Source organism: Lutra lutra, chromosome 17 (assembly GCF_902655055.1).
Source record: "Lutra lutra chromosome 17, mLutLut1.2, whole genome shotgun sequence".
NCBI lineage: Eukaryota > Metazoa > Chordata > Mammalia > Carnivora > Mustelidae > Lutra > Lutra lutra.
Genome location: NC_062294.1, coordinates 38,690,759 through 38,713,955, shown reverse-complemented (window position 1 = coordinate 38,713,955; position 23,197 = coordinate 38,690,759). Strand labels below are relative to the sequence as shown.

General features: G+C 34.6%; 1 protein-coding gene across 2 annotated transcripts in view; it reads right to left on the bottom strand.

The window, feature by feature from the left end:
• Positions 1–23,197, bottom strand: part of URI1 (URI1 prefoldin like chaperone) — a 98,823-nt gene that overhangs the window by 32,495 nt on the left and 43,131 nt on the right. For both annotated transcript variants that reach the window (XM_047711303.1, XM_047711302.1), the window contains 2 exons: positions 12,574–12,652; positions 11,378–11,513 (listed from right to left, as the gene is read on the bottom strand). In XM_047711303.1, coding sequence (XP_047567259.1) covers positions 11,378–11,513; positions 12,574–12,652 — 215 coding nt within the window. The remainder of the gene's footprint in view (positions 1–11,377; positions 11,514–12,573; positions 12,653–23,197) is intronic.

Below are 23,197 nucleotides of genomic sequence, written 5' to 3'. Positions count from 1 at the left end.
TGGCGATTCACAGACCTGTACCCCTGGGGATAAAAATATATGTTTATAAAAAATAAAATTTAAAAAAAAAATCAGTGCACAGAAATCAGTTACATTTCTATACACCAACAATGAGACAGAAAAAAGAGAAATTAAAGAGTCAATCCAATTTACAATTGCACCCAAAACCATAAGATGCCTAAGGAATAAATCTAACCGAAGAGGCAAAGGATCTGTACTCATAAAACTATAAAATACTCATGAAAGACATAAAGAAATGGAAAAACATTCCATGCTCATGGATTCGAAGAACAAATATTGTTAAAATGTCTATGCTACCTAGAGCAATCTACACATTCAATGCAATCTCTATCAAAATACCATCAACTTTTTTCCAGAAACGCAACAAACAATCCTAAAATTTGTATGGGACCAGAGTATACCCCAAATAGCCAGGGGAATGTTGAAGAAGGAAACCAAAGCTGGTGGCTTCACAATTCCAAACTTCAAGTTCTATTACAAAGCTGTAACAATCAAGACAGTATAGTACTGGCACAAAAACAGACATATAGATCAATGGAACAGAACAGAGAACTCAGAAGTGGACCCTCAACTCTACAGTCAACTAACCTTCAACAAAGCAGGAAAGAATATCCAATGGAAAAAAGACAGTCTCTTCAACAAATAGTGTTGGGAAAATTGGACAGCCACATGCAGAAGAATGAAACTGGACCATATTCTTACACCATACATAAAAAAAGACTCAAAATGGATGAAAGACCTAAATGTGAGACAGGAATCCATCAAAATCCTTGAGGAGAACACAAGGAGTAACCTCTTTGATCTCAGCTGCAGCAACTTTTCCTAGAAACATTGCCAAAGCCAAGGGAAACAAAGGTAAAAATGAACTACTGGGACTTCATCAAGATACAAAGCTTTTGCACAGCAAAGAAAAGTCAATAAAACCAAAAGATAACAGACAGAATGGAAGAGGATGTTAGCAAATGACGTATCAGATAAAGGGCTAATACCCAAAATCTATGAAGAATTTATCAAACTCAACACCCAAAGAATAAATAATCCAATGAATAAGTGGGCAGAAGATATGAACAGACATTTCTCTAAAGGAGACATTCAAATGCCTAGGAGACAAATGAAAAAGTGCTCCACATGACACGGCACCAGGGAAATACAAACCAAAACCATGACGAGATACCACCTCCCATCAATCAGAATAGCTGAAATTAACAAATCCTGGTGTGGATGCAGAGTAAGGGGAACCCTCCTACATCGCTGGTGGCAATGCAAGCTGGTGCCCGCGCGCGCACACACACACACACACAGAGAGAGAGAGAGAGAGAGAGAGAGAGAGAGAGAGAGAGAGAGAGGAATATTATGCAGCCATCAAAAGTGAAATGTTGACGTTTGCAATGCCGTGGATGGAACTAGAGGGTATTATGCTAAGTGAAATAAGTCAATCAGAGAAAGACAACTGTCATATGATGTAACTGATATGTGGAACTTAAGAAACAAGGCATATGATCTTAGAGGAAGGTGAAAAAATGAAATAAGACAAAACCAGAGAGGGAGACAAACCATAGAGACTCTTAATCATAGGAAACAAACTGAGGGTTCCCGATTGGGGGGGGCAGGGAGAGTGGTGAAAAGATGGGATTGCTGGATGGTGGACACTGGGGATGGTATGTGCAATGGTGAGCGTTATCAATTGTTTAAGACTGATGAATCACAGACCTCTGCCCCTGAAACAAAGAATACGTTATATGTTAATAATATAAATATGTAAATTAAAAAGAAAAGAGTCCATGGGGTCGGGGGGTAGTTATAATGAGAGCAATTAGGCAAGGACAAAAAATAAAAAGCATCCAAATTGGAAGGAAAGAAGTAAAATTATCTCTACTGGCAGATGATATGATCTTATATGTAGAAAACCTGAAATATTACCCACACATAGACACGCAGCTTAAAAAAATAAATTCAGCAAAGTTGCAGGATATAAAATAAGCACTCAAAAATAAGTTGTATTTCTATACACCAGCAATAAATAATCTGAAAAGAAAATTAAGAAAATAATTTCCATTCACAATACCATTAGTAGTAAGTTTAGCCTAGAAGACACAAGACTAATTGTGTTGCTGAAATAATTTAAAGACATAAGTAAATAGAAAGATATCTTGTGTTCATGGATTAGAGGGCATAAAATCGTTAAGATACCATTTTACCCAAAGCAATCTACAAATTCAACACAATCCCTATCAAAATCCCAACATTTTTGCTGAAATAGAAGAAATCCATCCCCAAATTCATATGTAATCTTGAGAGACCCTGAACAGCCGAACAATTTTGAAAAAGATCAAAGTTGGAGAACTCACACTACTTGATTTTAAAACTTTCTATAAAGGTATGGTAATCAAAATGCTATAATACTGTCACTAAGACAAACATATAGATCTTAAAACAAGGTACAGAATCCAGAAATAAATCTTCCCATACATACTCACACAATTTTCAATAACAGTGTCAAACCATTCAACGCAGGTAAACATTGGATAGCCACGTGCAAAAGAATGAAGTTGGACCCTTACTTTACACAGTATACAAAAAAATTAACTCGAAATGTATGAAAGACCTAAAGGAAAGCTGAAACTGAAATTCTTAGAAGAAAACATAGGGGAAAAGCTTCATGACTTTGGAGTTGGCAATTTCTTGGACATACACTAAAAGTACAAGCAAGAAAAGAAAAAAAAAAAACTGTACTTCATCAAAATTTAAATCTTTAGTGCATCAAAGAACATTATCAATATAGTGAAAAGATAATCCATAGAATGGAGAAAATATTTGCAAATCATAAATAAGGGACTAATATCCAGAATATGTAAGAATTCATAAAACTCAACGACAAAGACAATCCAATTTAAAAATGGGCAAAGGACTTGAACTGACCTCTCTCCAAAAATTTTTCTACAAATAGCCAATAAGCACATGAAAAATACTTAACAAACATCCTGAAGTCCTTAAAGAACTGGAATTCAAAACCATTAGGATGGTTATTGCCAAAGAAACAGTAAATTACAGTATATCCAACTAACACTCTGCAGCCATTAAAAGAAGACAGAAAGATGCAAAAAAGATGCAAAAAAAAAAAAAGACTGGATAAAACGACAGGACCCATCCATATGTTGTCTATAAGAGATCCATTGTGAACCTAAAGATACACCCAGACTGAAAGTGAAGGGATGGAGAAGCATCATTCATGCCAATGGGCCTCAAACGAAGGCTGGGGTAGCAATTCTCATATCAGATAAATTGGATTTTAAACTAAAGACTGTAGTCAGAGATACAGAAGGACACTACATAATTCTTAAAGGGACTATCCACCAAGATGATCTAACAATTGTAAATATCTATACCTCCAATATGGGAGCAGCCAATTACATAAGAAAACTGTTAATCAAGATAGAGAGTCATATTGATATGAATACATTAAAAGTAGGAGATCTTGGGGCGCCTGGGTGGCTCAGTGGGTTAAGCCGCTGCCTTCGGCTCAGGTCATCTCGGGGTCCTGGGATCGAGTCCCGCATCGGGCTCTCTGCTCAGCGGGGAGCCGGCTCCCTCCTCTCTCTCCGCCTGCCTCTCTCTCTACTTGTGATCTCTCTCTGTCAAAATAAATAAATAAAATCTTTAAAAAAAAAAAAAAAGTAGGAGATCTTAACATGCCTCTCTCAGAAATAGATCATTGAAGCAGAAAATCAATAAAGAAACAAGAGCATTGAATGACACATTGGACCAGATGGACTTCATAGATATATACAGAACATTCCACCCTGAAACAACAGAATACTCATTCTTCTCAAGTGCACATGGAACCTTCTCAAGAACAGACCACATACTGGGTCACAAATCAGGACTCAACTGATACCAAAAGACTGAGATTATTGCCTGCATATTCTCAGATCACAATGCTTTGAAACTGGAGCTCAATCACAAGGAAAAGTTCAGAATGAACTCAAACACCTGGAAGCTGAAGACCACCTTGCTTAAGAATGCTTGGATCAACCAGGAAATCAAAGAAGAACTGAAACAATTCATGGAAACCAATGAGTATGAAGACACTTCGGTCCAAAACCTATGGGATACAGCAAAGGCGGTCCTAAGGGGGAAATACATAGCCATCCAAGCCTCCCTCAAAAAAATTGAAAAATCCAGAACACAGCAGCTGTCTCTAAACCTTAAAGAACTGGAGAATCAACAATAAATCAAACCAACTCCACACATAATAAGGGAAATAATCAAGATTAGAGCTGAGATCAATGAGGTAGAAACCAGAGATACAGTAGAACTTATCAATGAAACTAGAAGCTGGTTTTTTGAAAGAATCAATAAGATCAATAAACCATTGGCCACACTAATCCAAAGGAAAAGAGAGAAAGCCCAAATTCATAAAATTATGAATGAAAAGGGAGAGATCACAACTAATACCAAGGAAGTAGAAACAATCATCAGAAGTTATTATCAACAGTTATAAGCCAATAAGCTAAGCAACCTAGATGAAATGGATGCATTCCTGGAAAACTATAAAGTCCCAAAATTGAACCAGGAAGAAATCGACAACCTAAATAGACCGATATCTAGTAACGAGATTGAAGCAGTGATCAAAAACCTCCCAAAAAACAAGAGCCCAGGACCTGACGGATTCCCTGGGGAATGCTACCAAACTGTCAAAGAAGAAATAACACCTATTCTCCTGAAGCTGTTTCAAAAAATTGAAGCAGAAGGAAAACTTCCAGACTCTTTCTATGAAGCCAGCATTACCCTGATCCCCAAACCAGGCAAAGACCCTACCAAAAAGGAGAATTTCAGACCAGTATCACTGATGAATATGGATGCTAAGATTCTCAACAAGATCCTAGCAAACAGGATCCAACAGCACATTAAAAAGATTATCCACCATGACCAGGTGGGATTCATTCCTGGGCTACAAGGATGATTCAACATTAGCAAATCAATCAATGTGATAGAAAAAATTAATAAGAAAAGAGAGAAGAACCGCATGATCCTCTCAATTGATTCAGAAAAAGCATTTGACAAAATCCAGCATCCGTTCCTGATTAAAACGCTTCAAAGTAAAGGGATAGAGGGAACATTCCTGAACTTCATCAAATCTATCTATGAAAAAACCCTCAGCAAATATCATCCTCAATGGGAAAAAGCTTGCAGCCTTCCCGTTGAGATCAGGAACACGACAAGGATGCCCACTCTCACCACCCTTGTTCAATATAGTATTAGAAGTCCTAGCAACAGCAATCAGACAACAAAGAGAAATAAAAGGTATCCAAATTGGCAATGAAGAAGTCAAACTCTCTCTCTTCGCAGATGACATGATTCTTTATATGGAAAACCTAAAAGACTCCACCCCCAAACTACTAGAACTCATACAGCAATTCAGTAACATGGCAGGACACAAAGTCAATGTACAGAAATCAGTGGCTTTCTTATACACTAACAATGAAAATACAGAAAGGGAAATTAGAGAATTGATTCCATTTACTATAGCACCAAGAACCATAAGATACCTGGGAATAAACCTAACCAAAGAGGTAAAGGATCTGTACTCGAGGAACTACAGAACACTCATGAAAGAAATTGAAGAAGACACAAAAAGATGGAAGACCATTCCATGCTCTTGGATCGGAAGAATAAACATTGTTAAAATGTCTATACTGCATAGAGCAATCTATACTTTTAATGCCATTCCAATCAAAATTCCACCGGTATTCTTCAAAGAGCTGGAGCAAATAATCCAAAAATTTGTACGGAACCAGAAGAGACCCCAAATCGCTAAGGAAATGTTGAAAAACAAAAATAAAACTGGGGCATCACGTTACCTGATTTCAAGCTTTACTACAAAGCTGTGATCACCAAGACACCATGGTACTGGCATAAAAACAGACACATAGACCAGTGGAACAGAGTAGAGAGCCCAGATATGGACCCTCAACTCTATGGGCAAATAATCTTCAACGAAACAGGAAAAAATATACAGTGGAAAAAAGACAGTCTCTTCAATAAATGGTGCTCAGAAAACTGGACAGCTATATGTAGAAGAATGAAACTCGACCATTCTCTTACACCATACACAAAGATAAACTCAAAATGGATAAAAGACCTCAACATGAGACAGGAATCCATCAGAATCCTAGAGGAGAACATAGGCAGTGATCTCTTCGATATCAGCCACAGCAACTTCTTTCAAGAGAGGTCTCCAAAGGCAAAGGAAACAAAAGCCAAAATAAACTTTTGGGACTTCATCAAGATCAAAAGCTTCTGCACAGCAAAGGAAACAGTCAACAATACAAAGAGGCAACCCACAGAATGGGAGAAGATATTTGCAAATGACAGTACAGACAAAAGATTGATACCCAGGATCTATACAGAACTCCTCAAACTCAACACACACAAAACAGATAATCATATAAAAAAAATGGGCAGAAGATATGAACAGACACTTCTCCAATGAAGACATACAAATGGCTATCAGACACATGAAAAAATGTTCATCATCACTAGCCATCAGGGAGATTCAAATTAAAACCACATTGAGATATCACCTTACACCAGTTAGAATGGCCAAAATTAGCAAGACAGGAAACAACATGTGTTGGAGGGGATGTGGAGAAAGGGGAACCCTCTTACACTGTTGGTGGGAATGCAAGTTGGTGCAGCCACTTTGGAGAACAGTGTGGAGATTCTTCAAGAAATTAAAAATAGAACTTCCCTATGACCCTGCAATTGCACTACTGGGTATTTACCCCAAAGATACAGATGTAGTGAAAAGAAGGGCCATCTGTACCCCAATGTTTATAGCAGCAATGGCCACGGTTGCCAAACTGTGGAAAGAACCAAGATGCCCTTCAACGGATGAATGGATAAGGAAGAGGTGGTCCATATACACTATGGAGTATTATGCCTCCATCAGAAAGGATGAATACCCAACTTTTGTAGCAACATGGACAGGACTGGAAGAGATTATGCTGAGTGAAATAAGTCAAGCAGAGAGAGTCAATTATCATATGGTTTCACTTATTTGTGGAGCATAACAAATAGCATGGAGGACATGGGGAGTTAGGAGAAAGGAGTTGGGGGAAATTGGAAGGGGAGGTGAACAATGATAGACTATGCACTCTGAAAAACAATATGAAGGGTTTGAAGAGGTGGAGGGTGGGAGGTTGGGGGAACCAGGTGGTGGGTATTAGAGAGGGCACGGATTGCATGGAGCACTGAGTGTGGTACAAAAACAATGAATGCTGTTATGCTGAATATAAATTTTAAAAAATGATTAAAAAAAAAAGTGCGCTACCTTTTGAGTGATTGTGTATATAATGAGAATGCCTAAGTCTACAAGATGTGAACACACAAAATGGTAAGATACTGATAATAATGCCTCCAAGTTGGCCAAGTGAATGATAAAAGAAAAAGGGACACTTATTTTTCAATAAAATCCTTTAAATTTTGTATCCTGTCCAAATACAATTTTTTCAAAAAAATTAAGTCACTTTCCATTCTTCCCCATACCTTCCCTAGGCCTAAGCAACCACTAATATACTTTTCATTTCATATACTTACCTATTTTAAGTATTTCATACACGTGGAATCATATATAGTCTTTTGTAGCTGGCTTTTTTCATTTTTCATAATTTCTTTTTCTTGCCGAACATTCACATTTATCCATTCACTAGATGATAGACATTTGGGTTGTTTACATTTTTTGGCTATTATAAATTATACTAATATTCACATACAAGCTTCTGTGCAGACGTATGTTTTTACTTTCCCTTGGGTATAATAGTATCTAGGTGTGGAACATGGCTAGATGGTAACTCAATGTTTAACTTCATGGAAAATTCCAAACTGTTTTCCAAAGTGGCTATACCAATTTACATTCCCACCAGCGACATATGAGCCTTGCAATTTTCCACAACCTGACCAATACAAGTTATTGTCTATTTTATTATAGCTATTATAGGAGGGATAAAATGTTATTTCATCGTGATTTTGATTACCAATTCATTTTTGACAAAAGTGCAAAGGCAACTGAATGGAGAAAGGACTTCCAACAAATGATTTGAGAAAAACTGGCATCTATACGTAAAAAGACTGAACACCCTGAACTAAACCTCACACCTTATACAAAAATTAACTTAAAATGGATCACAGATCCAAGTGCAAAATGTTCAATAAACATTTTACAGAAGAAAACACAGGAGAAAATCTTCATGAACTGAGGGTAGGCAACGCATATGACACCAAACAAATGATCCATAAAACAAAAAAGTAATAAACTGGACTTCAAAATTAAAAGTTTTTGTTCTGGAAATACAACATTGAGAGAATAAAAAAATAAGCAGCATACTCGGAGAAGATATTTGCAAATCACACACTTAACGAAAGACTTATATCCAGAATATATGAATAATTCTCAAAACTCAAGAGTAAGAAAAAATACAACCAAATTTTTAAAAATGGGCAAAAGACTTCAACAGATCAAAGAGGACAGATACACACACAGATGGCAGGAAAGTACATGAATCAATGCTGAACATCATTAGCCATGAGGAAAAGGCAAATTGAAACTGCCACACATCTACCGAAATGGCTTAAATTTTTAAAACTAAAATGCTAGTAAGGATACAAAGCTACTAGGACTCTCACACCCTGCTGGGATTGGGAGAATGTGAAACAACAGTGTTTTTAGAAAATAGCTCGAAATTTCTTAAAAACTGAAAATGCACTCACCATATGACCGAGCAATCCCACTTGCAGGTATTTACCAACAGTGATGAAAATTTATAGTAACACAAAAACATAAAGGTTTATAGCAGCTCTGTTCATAACTTCAGAAAATGAAAGCAAACCAAATGTCCTCCAATGGATAAGTAGAAAAACTGGGGTATGTGCATATAATGGAACAATACTCAGCAGTAAAAACGAATGACCTTCTGATATACAGAACTCAGATGAGGCATTATGGTGAATGAAAGCAGTCAGTCTCAAAAGGTTATGTGGTATAGGACTCCATTTATATGACATTCTGGAAAAGGTGAAATCAATAGTGATAGAGACAGTTTAGTGATTGTCAGGTCTTACAGGCAGAGGCAGGGTGTGACCACATTCTATGTGAGAGGGAGTTTCCGGTATAATCCTGTGCCCTGTCTATTGTATCCTATATCCTATTGTATATTCTGACACTGGCAATGGTTAAACAAATCTTTACTTGTGTTGTAACTCATGGAACAGTTACCAAATAAAGTCCATTTCACTCTGATAACCTTAAAAAATTTTTTTTAAACTTTAAAAAGCTGGTCATATTCATGTTAAGTGGCAAAAATACAAGATGTGAGCACAAAGAATAGGGCACTCTTAAAAAAAATCAGCTTCCACAGAGACACCTCCTCTGGGAATCATTTTGGACTTGGGTTAAATCCATTTTGTCCTTCATTTTGACTACTTTTTAAACATGCAATAACCTCCCTTCCATCTTTCCCAATTACCCTGGCAATAGTGAGATAGGATTATGCCTTTAACTTGTTATATTTTTTTTACTCCATAAGAGAAATAATTTTCTTAATAAATGTTAAATATATAACAATATACCTAAACATTCCTTTAGTTATTAAAATTAGTATAAAACTGTGTGAATAAAACAACTTTTTAGAATTTATAATAGGTTCTCAAACATAATTCATACGTACATATTCTAAAAATTATTTTAAATAAACACTGATCCCAAAAGTCATCATGTTTGGTTCTTTCCCAAAATCATTTTTAACAATGGAAAGTAATCTACCAAAAAATACTTCTCTATTCAAGAGCTCTATTTCTATTCTATTAAAAGTATTCTCCCAGGGTGCCTGGGTGGTTCAGCTGGTTGAATGACCAACTCTTGATTTCAGTTCAGGTCATGATGCCGGGGTTGTGTGATCAAGCCTTGTTTTGGAGTCCATGCTCAGTGGGGAGTCTGCTTGAGATTCTTTTTCCCCCTCTACCTTTGTCCCTCCCCTTCTCGCACCTGAACGCATGTGCGCATGCTCTCTAAAATAAATACATCTTAAAAAAAAAAAAAAAAAAGCATTTTCCCGTTACTATATTATGTCATAACTGATTCTAAAGATTTCTTTGCTGAAATATCCACATGAAAATCAGAGTGAATAACTTTAACAGACGATGGACTGATTTCATATCAGCAGAGCTACCCCAGTAAATAAGAAAGCTTTCCCGATTAAGAAAGGCCTTTAAGAAAGAATTATGCTCATTCTTTTTCCTCTAACGTACATGACTTATTTTAGTGTAGTAATGCCAAAACAATTATCATTGCTAGAAATTATATACAGGCCTAACAATAAGATTCTGATTAGTGTCACAAATGATCAAATATGTTATCAATTATAAACTTATAGGAGCTGATTTGCAATTAGAGTGTCCAAATATAGATCCCACAATTTCACTGAGTAAATGAGTTCTCTAACTAGTACCCACTCATATGTATAAGTGAAATAATTTCAGCTGTAGAAACTCAGCTGTTTTTATATCTTTATGACCTCATTTATACAGAAGAATCCTCAAAAATTTATTTTCAAATGCACATTTAACTACAAGATTAAAAAACAGGTAGGGGTGATATTATACTACCAATTCAAGTATTTTATTATAGAAGTAAGAACACAGATATTAAATAAACCTAATTTTAAAATGTAACTAAGCTAGAACCGAAACCAAGCCCATCCAACTAAAAATGTGTATGTGGATATATATCTACACCAACAAACAATATCATAGATAAACAAACTTAAAGAACTACCTCAATCAAATGGGCACTCTTTCGGGTAGCATCTCTCCACACCTGGCCTTCTCTCTATGATGAAAATACAACTTCTTCTAAACCAAAAGGCATGTTTAAAAACTGTTTCCTCTTTTATAAATAGATATTACTCTAAGTTCAATAAATAAAAAGTAAATTCCTTCTATGTACTAAAAGTATTAAAAGCAAAAATAAGCCTATGAAAGCACCTAAACAAACCAGTTATAAAATATAAAATGAGCCCAAGTCTGATGTCTTCCCAACTTCTATCTATAAAACCACATGTTAAGGACTTTTACACTCTGTCATTTCTGAAAACATGCTAATGTGGGTGATATTTCCAACCCAGATGTTCCATTCTCCAGCTTACATTCTCAAATGTTGGTTCTATCAAACTACCTACAATTCAACCAAACCACAAATAGCCTGGACTAATATTATCATGGATGGTACTTTTAGTAACAGCTTGGCACGTTTTAAACTAATACATCCAGCAAAGATACATCATTTATAATTGGTACATACGTTCTTTCCGATGCTCGACTAAGCCCACAGCCTGCTTTGCTGAGCACTTTGCAAACCAATTGTCCCCAAGTAAAACAGTAACTTCATTAGTATGGACAAGCTTTCCTGGCATGAAGGCAAAGGGGCCAAATGGTACCTATTATTGAAAGGAAGGAAGAGAGGGAGGGAGGGAAGGAAGGAATAAGGAAGGAAGAAGACAAAAAATTATAAATACATTTTAAGAAACAGCATTAAAAGTTGTGTTGAGGCCTTTTTATCAACTAAGAAAAAATGTCAATTTCATAGAAATTTCACATTAAAGTTTCACTAAGAAAACCTATAGAAAATTGCTTCATGTTAATAAATCAATGTTAAAACAGGAAAAGAAGAATCAGCACATTTACATACAGCTTTCAGAGAAATTAGCACTGTCTCTGAATGTTGATACTTTGTGTTCATTCATAAATCTAAATGAAAGCTAACTAGCAATGAAATATTAAGTTAATAAAGAATATCTCTGATTAAAAAAACCTCAAAATTATTTCCAATAAAATAGCCATTTTTTAACAAAGTTGGAATTAACAAATAAATAGCTTTAATGAGTCTACAAATTTTACAAAATATTTGGGTTAGCATAATAAAGAACAATACATTTACAAAGCATTTGAGCTACTGTAATTAAGAACAAAGTCTTATGAAAGAAAATATTTAAGCAATGAAAGAATCTAATCCAGGGCTCACGAATAGATCACTCTGTCGATATGAAGATCATTCAGACAAAAATTAGCAGTACCTTTTTATATAAAATCAATGTTCTAGGGTGTAATTCTGTGAATTATACATTATGATCTATTCCTGCTCTGGCTAACAGGAAACGACTAAGTGCCATATTTCTGTCTTAATTACAGTTTTCTAACACAGTAAATTTGCATACCAAATTTGTCAAATTTTGTGCTAACATTTATGCCATTTGTGTCTCTATAATGTGATAACTTAATATAAATCTGAAAAAAAAAAAGCAAATACCAACTATTACAACAATTAGTGGGTTATTATAAAGTAAAACAAAACAAACTTTCCTTGCTATGGTAGTTTTCAGATACTGTCTATTAGCTTGGCAATTTGTGAATCAATATATATATAACACAAAGAACCATCACTTTCCACAGTTAATATGTAAACAACATACTACTTTAAAAGCAACACAGCACACATACCATGATATTATATGACAATTTATCGGGCAAGGTACTGAGTCTTTCTTGCAGGGCATTATAGTCATTATCTACCTTCTTCCTGTTGACAAAAAAATAGCAAATACTAAATGAATACACAAATTAACAATTCCTTGAGTAGACTATATATCAAAAGACAAACTAATCAAAAACCCAATTTTAGCAATTTAAATATTAAAGTATTTTTTAATTTTAAAATCCTGTGTTTACCAAGTTTGGCAGTGGCATTATTCAACCATACATTTTTCAAAAAATTTAAGACTTTCAAGGACTTTGGTTTTAGAATTAGAACACATATCTTGAGAACTAGTGTTTTGTAATATAGAAGATCATCTGAACTAAATAAAATTTGGAAATTAAAAGGAGATACTGAGGGAGGGCCTGATGTTTAGAGGGAAACAGAAACTTAAGATGAAAGAAGACTAGATTTAATAAAGCGTGTGGATGAATAAACACTGGCTGCACAGCAGAAATCATGAAAACAAAATTTGAACACAAAATTGGATGAGACAGTTCGGTCCTTAGAAAAGTTAAAGCTGAAAAATGTGGAATAACCCCACAGTTATTCATATTAATGTGATTACAGTGAGAGAGAGCCAACAAGGAGCTAGAAGAAATGAGGTAGAGGTAATACAAAAAAGCATTTCGATTTGGCTTTGGAGCCTGTTTCATGTTGTATCAAGACAGAGCCACCTAATAAATTAATTTCAAATAACCAAGAGCTATTCTGGAGGAGCAGGGATGGTCCTATGTTTCCACACTACGCACTCAGTTCTTACACCTGCTGGAAATGAGTAGTCCTTCATGCAGATGCTTGTTTTCAAATCTCCTCTGAAAATTAGGTTTCGTAAGCATTTCTTGCTAGGGTGTAAGCTGCAGGCTAAACCAGTGCACTGGAATTTTTTTAAAGCAAAAGGGTGTTGTCAGTTTAAAAAAAGTAACAAAAACAAAACTCACCAATTCAGCAAGTAATTTAAAAAAACATGTAGATATTGCCAAACTGAAATTAGAATAAATTGCAACATAGATAATCGTTCTCCAGATAACAAAAATGGCTGTGCTATAAATGTCATGGAATAGGTTCAGTTTACTCCTTAGCACCCCTAAAGCAAGAGCAGTATAATTAATAAAAATTATCTCATTTACTCTTAAGAACATCAAGGAATTTTACAAATATACTGTTATTTATCCTAAAAATATTCCTGCAGTAAATGTCACTTATCAACTTTTTCCTCATTCAAAAAAGAAAGCAGAAGGAAGATGGAAAAACCACGCATTTAAGAGAAATCAGACGTCCTCCATCATAAAAGATGCAAGTAGTGAACTTAACCTAGGTCTTCTGGCCTGTGTTCTTTGAAGCAAGACTTCATTTCCTAGTGTTCAAGGACTTTTGTAAAAGGTCCCCTCAAAATCCTTTTTGATAAACATAAAGTGTCTTCATTCTATTTACTTAAGGGAGAAACATCATCTTTCTGGATACATTTTTATGAGAATAAACTGGTTTAAAAAACTTCATGCACAGAGCTGCACAGCAAAAAGAGCAAGGCTTTGAAGTCAGACCAGAAGGTGAATCCCAGCCAGCTCCACCACTTAACATACACAAATTAACCCCCATCTTAGTATCTTCAGTGGTGAAACTGGAATAATGCCTATCTCACAGGTTCAAGAGAAAGAAAAATAAAGAGTTTAGCAATGTACATCTACACTGAATAGCTGATACCCGTTTCCACAGACTATCAAAAAACACCATTCTAAAATTTTCAAGAAAGACTACTAACCACTAAGTTAAGATTCCATTATGTTAAATGCATTCAATTTGATAAAAAGAGCACAACTTATTGAAAGACAGTAGGGTTAAATGTTACATTAGGGGGCTTTTGGAGATAGGGTTGGTATGTGCAATAAATGGGATAGTGTCCATAAAGAACTGATTTGGTGCAATGCCTGCACACAGTAAACACTCATTATTAAATCTACGGAACACTAACAGTTTGTATGTTTTAGATAAGTAATTCAGAAAATGCCCAAGGACTATACATCAGCTTAGATACCTAAATGTTCCTGTGATTGTTATAAAGCTAGTAGGGGGCACCTGGGCGGCTCAATTAGTTAAGCGAATGCCTTCTGCTCAGTTCATGATCCTGGAGTCCCAGAATCAAGTCCCACATCGGGCTCCCTGCTTAGCAGGGAGTCTGCTTCTCCCGCTGACCTTTCTTCTCTCATGCTCTCTCTCATTCTCTCTCTCAAATAAATAAATAAAATCTTAAAAAAAAAACAAAACTAGTATTAAAGTTAGCATTCAGTATGTCTTATTTTGGAAACTACACCTGGAAAAAGGAGACTTCCCTAACAAAACACCTCTTTCGTTAAAAAAAAAAAAAAAAGAATAGGAGACTCAACCAGAGGTAATACAAGAGATCAATATCAGTATTCCAAATCAAGTATGATCAGTTTTAAACTTATCACTAATTCTCTCTAGAACAAAAATGTGGACATACTGGAGAATGATTTAAGATCAGAGTTGCTATTTCTAAATTCTGAGTTTTCTAAAAGTATAGAAACGAAGGAAAGAAAGAAGAAAGAAAGATAATTTAAAGTGCGGCCCACCCAGAAGTCCTTTTCGAAGGGAGGGAAGCATATGACAAGCAGTGTCTCTAGGAGAAAGTACAGCTTGAGAAACTCTCTCCCCAAAGGTTTCACTAGTGGAAATATGCAGGATCAAACACCTTGGTCAAAGAATTTGTCTATTTGTCTTGAAATAGTCCCTCTAATATTCAGGGATTAAATAAATAATCCTGTCAAAGATCACAAAGCCTATGCAACAGAAAATACAAATATGATTCTAAGAACTACTGTATTACAGAAGGTAAGTAGGGGATCTTTATTCGCACCAAAATTTGAAGAGTTGTGTTTCTTCTGTTGTACTACTCAGAAACATAATTTTTAGACACTTTGGTCATATTAAAATATGTAGTCAAAAGAGGCAACTGCTTATTTTTTTTTTCAAATGGAAAATAAAACTCAGATATAGTTAGGATAAACCACTCCAGTCTACTTACTTATAACATATAGAACTCCTTGTCTGGAGGTCTTGATCGTCCTTGATCTTTAGAGATTAAGTTCAGGCATCAACTCTTAATTTTAAAAAGCTATCTAATAAACAAGATTTAATTTGCAACAGGTATCTTCATGCAACGTTCCTTATAGAAAATGAGAACTAAAGCACCGCTGTAAGTCATATACAAGAGACTTTTACAATCTTCTTTTGAATCTTGCTAATCACACGCTATATGCCTTCTGAGAAGCACCTTTTGTACTAAAAAGCAGCAGCAAAGAAGGACATAGACATAGCACACTACAAATTAGCCTTAACCTTAAGGATGAAGATCAGGATAGATCCCATGGAAAACACCTTATTTTCATAAAGCTGTTAAAAGTATGAGAGCAAGAAAAATAATGTGTTTGCTTAAGTATTTACAGGTGAAGTATACTGATGTCCATGACTTACTTTGAAATGCTTCAGGGAAAAATGGATTAACGATTGAGATAAAGACAGATATACGGTCAAGGTTTACCTGCACAATTCTTTCAACTTTTCTGAATGTTTGAAGATTTTCATGATAGAATATTAAAAAGGAGATGGGGGAATATGAAAGCAAGACTGTATTTTTAATCCTTTTCTTAAATGCAACTGACAATCTCTGTAAAGAAAAAAAAGTTCTATATCTCTGGTTTGAGGCAAGAACAAAGTCTCCAATTTTCACCTTTAAATAATAAAAAAGGGAAATAAAATTTAAATCACTGATGGAAATAAGACTTTGCTAACTTTTCAACTTAAAGTAGAAAGTTGGTATAGGCAGAAATGTTGACATTAGGCCTGTGGGTTTTTGTTTTTTTATTTCTTATCATTCTCTCTCCCTTTACCTCATGTCCTAAACAAAAAAGCAGGAAACGCCAAGTGGTGATCAAAAAGGGAAAAAGAAATGGGCTTTACATTCAAATTACTATCTGGGCTAATCTGGGGCAGAGTTATTTAACTTTTTAAGAAATTATAAAATCCAATGATTTTGGAATATAAGTAACTGTATAATCTTATTTACAAATGATTCTTAATCCGTTATACCCTCTCTAGAAGTTCCTGTTAAGAATTCAAGAAAACCTTTGTTTCAATTCAATTCACCATTTATTGAGCTTCTTCTCTGCAACCAAGCCTTATGCCATATGCTGCAGGGATCATCACTCAAATATAGCACGCCTTTTTTATTTCTTTGCATTGCTTCTTTGTTAAAGATCCACTAGCTTGATGGAAGCCTGGGTTTTTACCTCTGACATTAAGAAAATAGAGGAATATTAAATTCAGGCATGGATTACATATAGGTAAAGAGAAAAGTATTCTCATTACTAAAGAAAGAATGATGATCGTTTTCAAAATCCCCTTAAAAAAAGTCTAAATAAATAATTAAGGTTACTTTTTTTTAAAGATTTTATTTATTTATTTGACAGACAGAGATCGCAAGTAGGCAGAGAGGCAGGCAGAGAGAGAGGAGGAAGTAGGCTCCCCACCGAGCAGAGAGCCCAATTCGGGGCTCGATCCCAGGACCCTGGGATCATGACCTGAGCTGAAGGCAGAGGCTTTAACCCACTGAGCCACCCAGGCGCCCCAATTAAGGTTATATTTAACAATAAAAATGTTCTTGAAAGAAAGATCATATTGTTGAAGGAACTGAAATTTGGCAAGAAGGGGAACACATTAAAAATTAAAATATATCTGTATTAAATTAGTATTATTCTTTTTTTAAACGGTCATGGCAAAATACTATTAAGTGAAATTGATGACAAATTTCAGGCAACATGGTGGCATACTCCTTTTTCTGAACTCTATACCTAGGAAATTTGTGTCACCAGAAGATGCTGATGAAATAGTCCATGTTCTTTATTTTTATGAGTCCATCAAAAAATTGTACTGGAAATAGACACAAAGACGAACTTAAATATAAACACTTGTAATTATTCTAAAGTTAATGAAAGAAAATTGTCAAAGAGAGATCAATGCAGCTAACATTCTACTAGGTTTCCTCAATTTAACTCAACAAGGAGAAAACAGAGTCACAAAGGGTTTATATACAGCAAAGCTGGGACAGATAAAATGTTTCTAGTGCTCTCTGCTGACACACATATACATGGGACTTCAGACTTGTCAGTGGTCACGGGTACCTGTTTCTTCACTCATTAGTGTTCTTTTACTCTAAGAATAAAATGAGATGAGAATCTGAAATAAGAAAGTTTAAAAATCATATAAAAACACATCACTCTAAGTGTGAAAGAAATGTCCCAAGGTACCTCCTAGTTCAGCTAGCTTCAGAGAAGAGTCTATGGGTCATTTTAATTTTCTTTATTCTCTGAGTTCTCTACAACTGACACTAATTTTTGTGACAAATCAGAAAGGAGAGGCCTTTCAGAAATGATGAGTTTTGCTATGATAAGTTTATAACCGACAACTTTGAATGTTTGTGCCATTTCTATTTAATTCTAATTTATAAGTGTGGTTTCAACTTTCTAAACTTTATTTCCAAAATATATTTTAGGAAATAGAAAACTTTTTTGTATTGTTTTCTTAGAGCAGTGATTCGTATCACTGATATGAATGACTAACCTTTATGGTCACTGATACCCATGAGAAACTGAATAAAAACACTAGATTCTTTCCTGAGAAGAAGTCCCAGTATCTGGCATATAATTTCAACAGAAGCCACTCAGATCCCTCAAGCAATCCTGCTTTTAAACCCATCAAATATGTAAAATTCTCAAAATTATCTTCAACTCTGTTGATTTAAATAAAAAATAGGCAAACCATCACCAGTTCAGTCATGAGTTGAATATAAATTAGTAAAAATGTTAAATTGTATGCATGCCTCAGTTTTTTTACTGCCTACATTTTCCCTAGTCATACACTGATACCCACTGCCTTTAGTATATTAGAATTTAGACTTTTGTATCTCAAAACAAGAACAAGCACCCTGGATTATCACTAAGTGGTCTGCCTCTCAGTCAAGCACTGTTGTTGCAATACTGACACCTTCACCCTTATATGGTACTCTTTCGAGCTTGAAAGCTTTATTGTACACTGCTCTTATTTTTATAAAAAATTAAATTAAAATGAATAGAAAATTTAAAAACTCAAAGTGCAAGGAGGTGTAGTTTTCAAACCTAATACGGTCAAAATAGAGATGAAAAGTCATTAGGTATGCCAAGTCAAATTGAGGTGTAGCATCAATCAGATATTCACTAGATTTAAGCTGATTGTGGGAAACTGTGAACCAAACAATGTATATGGATACCGCAAATACATAATCAAGACTATGTTCTAAAGGAGGAAATGTACTTACAAATTTTTTATAAAACCTCAAATTTTATTTTAAAATTCCCCTATTAAAAAATTCCCCTATAATGCATTTATTTTGCATTTCATTTTCAAAAAAGCATTAAGTATTAAATTTAAGTATTAATTATTAATACTAGTATTAAACTAGTATTAAACATGATACAAAGGCTAGGGGACTACTAGAAGCAACAAATTCTAAAAACAACTTAAAAATCATTAACCTTTTTTAAAAAGAAAGCAAGCATTTACAATTTGACCTTGGTGACATAAACACACATACAGAATTAAAAAGCTGAAGGGAATAAAACAAAATATTTTAAAAAGAGGAAAAATTACCTTCTCTTTAGAATTACAAATAAGTTTGTCTTTATTCTTTTCTTATTTCAACCTTTCTAAATAATGTATTTATCTTATACTAAGGATAAAAAATTAAAAACCTAATTCACATTTTGTTTTTAAAAATACCATCCTTAGAACATTCAACTTGAATCCTTTTCTTTTGCAACTTAATTTGCTTTGAAATATCACATGCAAAAACTGCAAAACTTACTTAACCTCCCAAACCCATGTACTAAAATACCATACTGTTTAAAAAGGAAAAAAAGAAAACTATGCAGGAACTAAAAAATAACAAAGAAGGAGATTTATATACATGATTCCTCCCTCTTGCCCTTGTCCCTAAGGACACTTTCGTAACTACAAAGATTCCAACCATAAAAGCATGTAAAATCTTCAGGTTTGGAAACTGTCCTCTGCTCTACTGGGGGTGACGGTGAGAGTCACGAAGACACATAAAATGAGAAAGCCCAAACAGAAGGCCCTATACAAAACAAGTGACTAATAAAAACTTTATGGTCAATAAAATGGGAGTCTGAAAAACATGGTTTCCAAATTTACTTAACACTGAAATATGAAGTCATCACTATTAACATTTTTTTTAAGTTTTAAAGGTATGCAAATCAATATTTCAGATTATGCATAATAAAATACAACAAATTTTATTGTATATGCAGGCAAGTCAGGAAAGCCCTGTTTCAGGTAATTTATGAGAAATATACCACAAACTACAGCACTACTATAATGAAATAGCCTAGTGATTTTGTGGGACAAAGAATCCCTCCAAACATCAGATAGAGACAGATGGACATATCCATCCATCCACACTGATTCACTTGAAAGAAGAATTCCAAACAAACACCTTCATCTGTGTTTTTTAACTATTTAGGTATGCTCACTTGGTTATTTCCCTCTATATACTTTGACTGTAACCTATAATAGAAACTAGTTACTCTTTTTCTCTATACAGTATTTTTTGTCTATTTCCCTTTGAAAAGTGAAAATGCCAGGTATCTGCTTTAAGATCCCTCTCTCAAAATTCTCGTTGTGATGAGCACGGAGTATTGTATGTAAGTGCTGAATCACTCTAACTTGTACACCTGAAATGAATACTATACTGTATGCTAACTAACTGGAGTTTAAATAAAAATTTAAAAAATAAATTCCCATGCTCAAGTGTTTCAGCATTTGTATGCCCAAATTTAAAGATATTCTTTCCAAAATTAAATACTTGAATAATATAAAATGCCTTTTTATTTTCACTTACATCTGCTTCATGTCATTTTATAGGTATCTTTACTACTTAAAACTCTTTTAAGATGATTTGAAGGAAGCAAGACAGTAAAGTTTTTACAACTCATATGCATACAGTTTATGATTACAAATAATGTCTAAGAGACATAGGACATGTATGTGCCAGGCATCACATGCTATATTTCATTAAATTCTCACAAATCAACACAAGTAATGGAACTTTTTTCTTGTGGGACATAAATAGAAATACCTATGATGCATTAAAAATGACCATAAATTCTTCATCACTCCTCCTACCAACTGGAGTCTATTTCCCACTCTGCCCTACACAATGTAGCCTTGCAGCTACCATTTTGCTGCCCTGAGATCAAGTGAAGTGAGCCAGGGAGAAGAACACATGGACAGAGGCCCAGCTAACAACCCACTAGCCACCAGACTTGTGGGTAAGGTCATTTTGGACAACCGAGCTGACCCAGCCACCAAAAAGCTGCAACCACACAATGAGCCCAAATAGAGGAGCAGAACAAGAACACAGATAAGTCAAGACCAATATGCACATCCACAGAATCCATCGCACACAAAAACATGGTTGCTGTTTTAAGCCATTAAGTTTTAGAGTAATTTTATTAAGAAACAATAAATAATGGATATAACCGCTCAAGAAGGATAAATTTCGAGTCATAAAACAATTGTCTTAGTAAGGTCACCATTATTTATTTTAAAAAAAATCAGTACCAAATCTTATTTGGTAACTCTAAAAATTAGACATTTGACACACAATGAAATTTATGGAAATGAAATAAAGAACAAGAGTTAACTAATAATTGAGAACAATCTCCAAGGATGAATTAAATGAACAACACAAAATGTGATTTCATTTTTGTCAAAAAGGGTGGGAGCACGGTCTATAAAGACATGTGGATGAATACACATGTACACACACATATACATACACACATAGAACATATCCTTTAGGCAAACAATTTCTGAAAACATTTACAAGAAACTGGCCAAACCACTGTTTACAAAGATAAATGAGAACTGAGGGATAAGGGTAGGAGAAAAACTATACCCCATTTATACCCTTCAAAACTCCCTAAATTTTGGGGCGCCTGGGTGGCTCAGTGGGTTAAAGCCTCTGCCTTCGGCTCAGGTCATGATCCCAGGGTCCTAGGATTGAGCCCCACATCAGGCTCTCTGCTCAGCGGAGAGCCTGCTTCCTCCTCTCTCTCTGCCTGCCTCTCTGCCTACTTGTGATCTCTGTCTGTCAAATAAATAAAATAAAAATCTTTAAAAATAATTTTTAAAAAACTCCCTAAATTTTGAGCTATATAAATATACTGCCAAATTTTAAATTTTTTCGTGTAAATTTTTAAAGTTTTATGTCTTAAAAACACAAAGTGAAATATTTCCAGATGGACATTTTCAGGTTCATTTCAAAAGCGCTGTACGTGGGGGAAGAGGGTAGGAGAGGCTGTTGAAATGTAACAGTTCAGATGACACTGCAAGTTGATAATTACTGAGGCTGAGTGATGGGTACATGTGGATTCACAATAGAGTCACCTTTTGTTTGAAATTCTTCATAATAACAAGTTATCTAAAAACATTAATGTAAAGCTTTAACAATACTGCTTAGAAAGCCATCTCTCCATCATGATAAAATAAGATGATGGCATGAATACAAAATATTCAGGAATATTTACAAAGCTTTGGTAGGTTTTTCTTGTTTTCTTTATTCACCTGATAATTAAAATTTTCAAAAGAGATTTCAGAGCTACTATTAATATTTATTGAGTGTCAGCCTGGGTGTTCTATAGACATTACCTCACTCATCTTCAAGTTAAGTAGTATCATTGTCACTTTACAAGGAGAAAACTAAGAATCTCAGGAATTCACCCACGGTTATAGTTAGTAAATGACAGGATTCAAATGTAGATGTGTGACTCTGAATCCCATGCTCTTTAGGGAAGAATTAAAAAGATAAAAAATTACAGGTAATCTATAAACAGAATAATCAGGCCCTGGTGGATTAAACAGTAGGAAGTACATCCATATTTTAATAAGAAAATAGTGTGTGGATTTTATAATACCTTATTTCCTGAGTTAAGTAAAAAGGATTTTAAGGAAAAAAAAAAGTTGTATTTAAATTTTTTTTTAATCTTCACTAAATTGAAAACCACTATTAGCTCTAAGTGTTGTACAAATTCTCAACTATTAGGCTCAAACCTTTCCTTATTATCTGTTATTAACTACACAAATACTATAAATGTTTCTAGTTTACCAAAGTTCTGGAATTTGAATTAATTTTCTGGAAGAGTTTTTTTGGGCAGATCCTGTTTGCCCCAGGCCATTTTTACTCCTACTTTTCCACAAATATTTTTAGTTCTGCCCTACATTAAAAAAAAAAAAAATCATTTTGGAAGCCTACAATATTCATTACTTGCCCCTTAAATAAAAGAGTGCTTTAAAACTGCCCAAACAAGTATAAACATCACTAGCGTAAGAAAGCATTTTTAAAAAATCATCTGTGTTGCTCCCCTTAATATATTGATATGTATACCATGAAGAAGGGAGCTTAGCTATATGAATTGTATTTTAGACTCGGCTAAAACCAAGGCCTAAAGAAAACTGAAA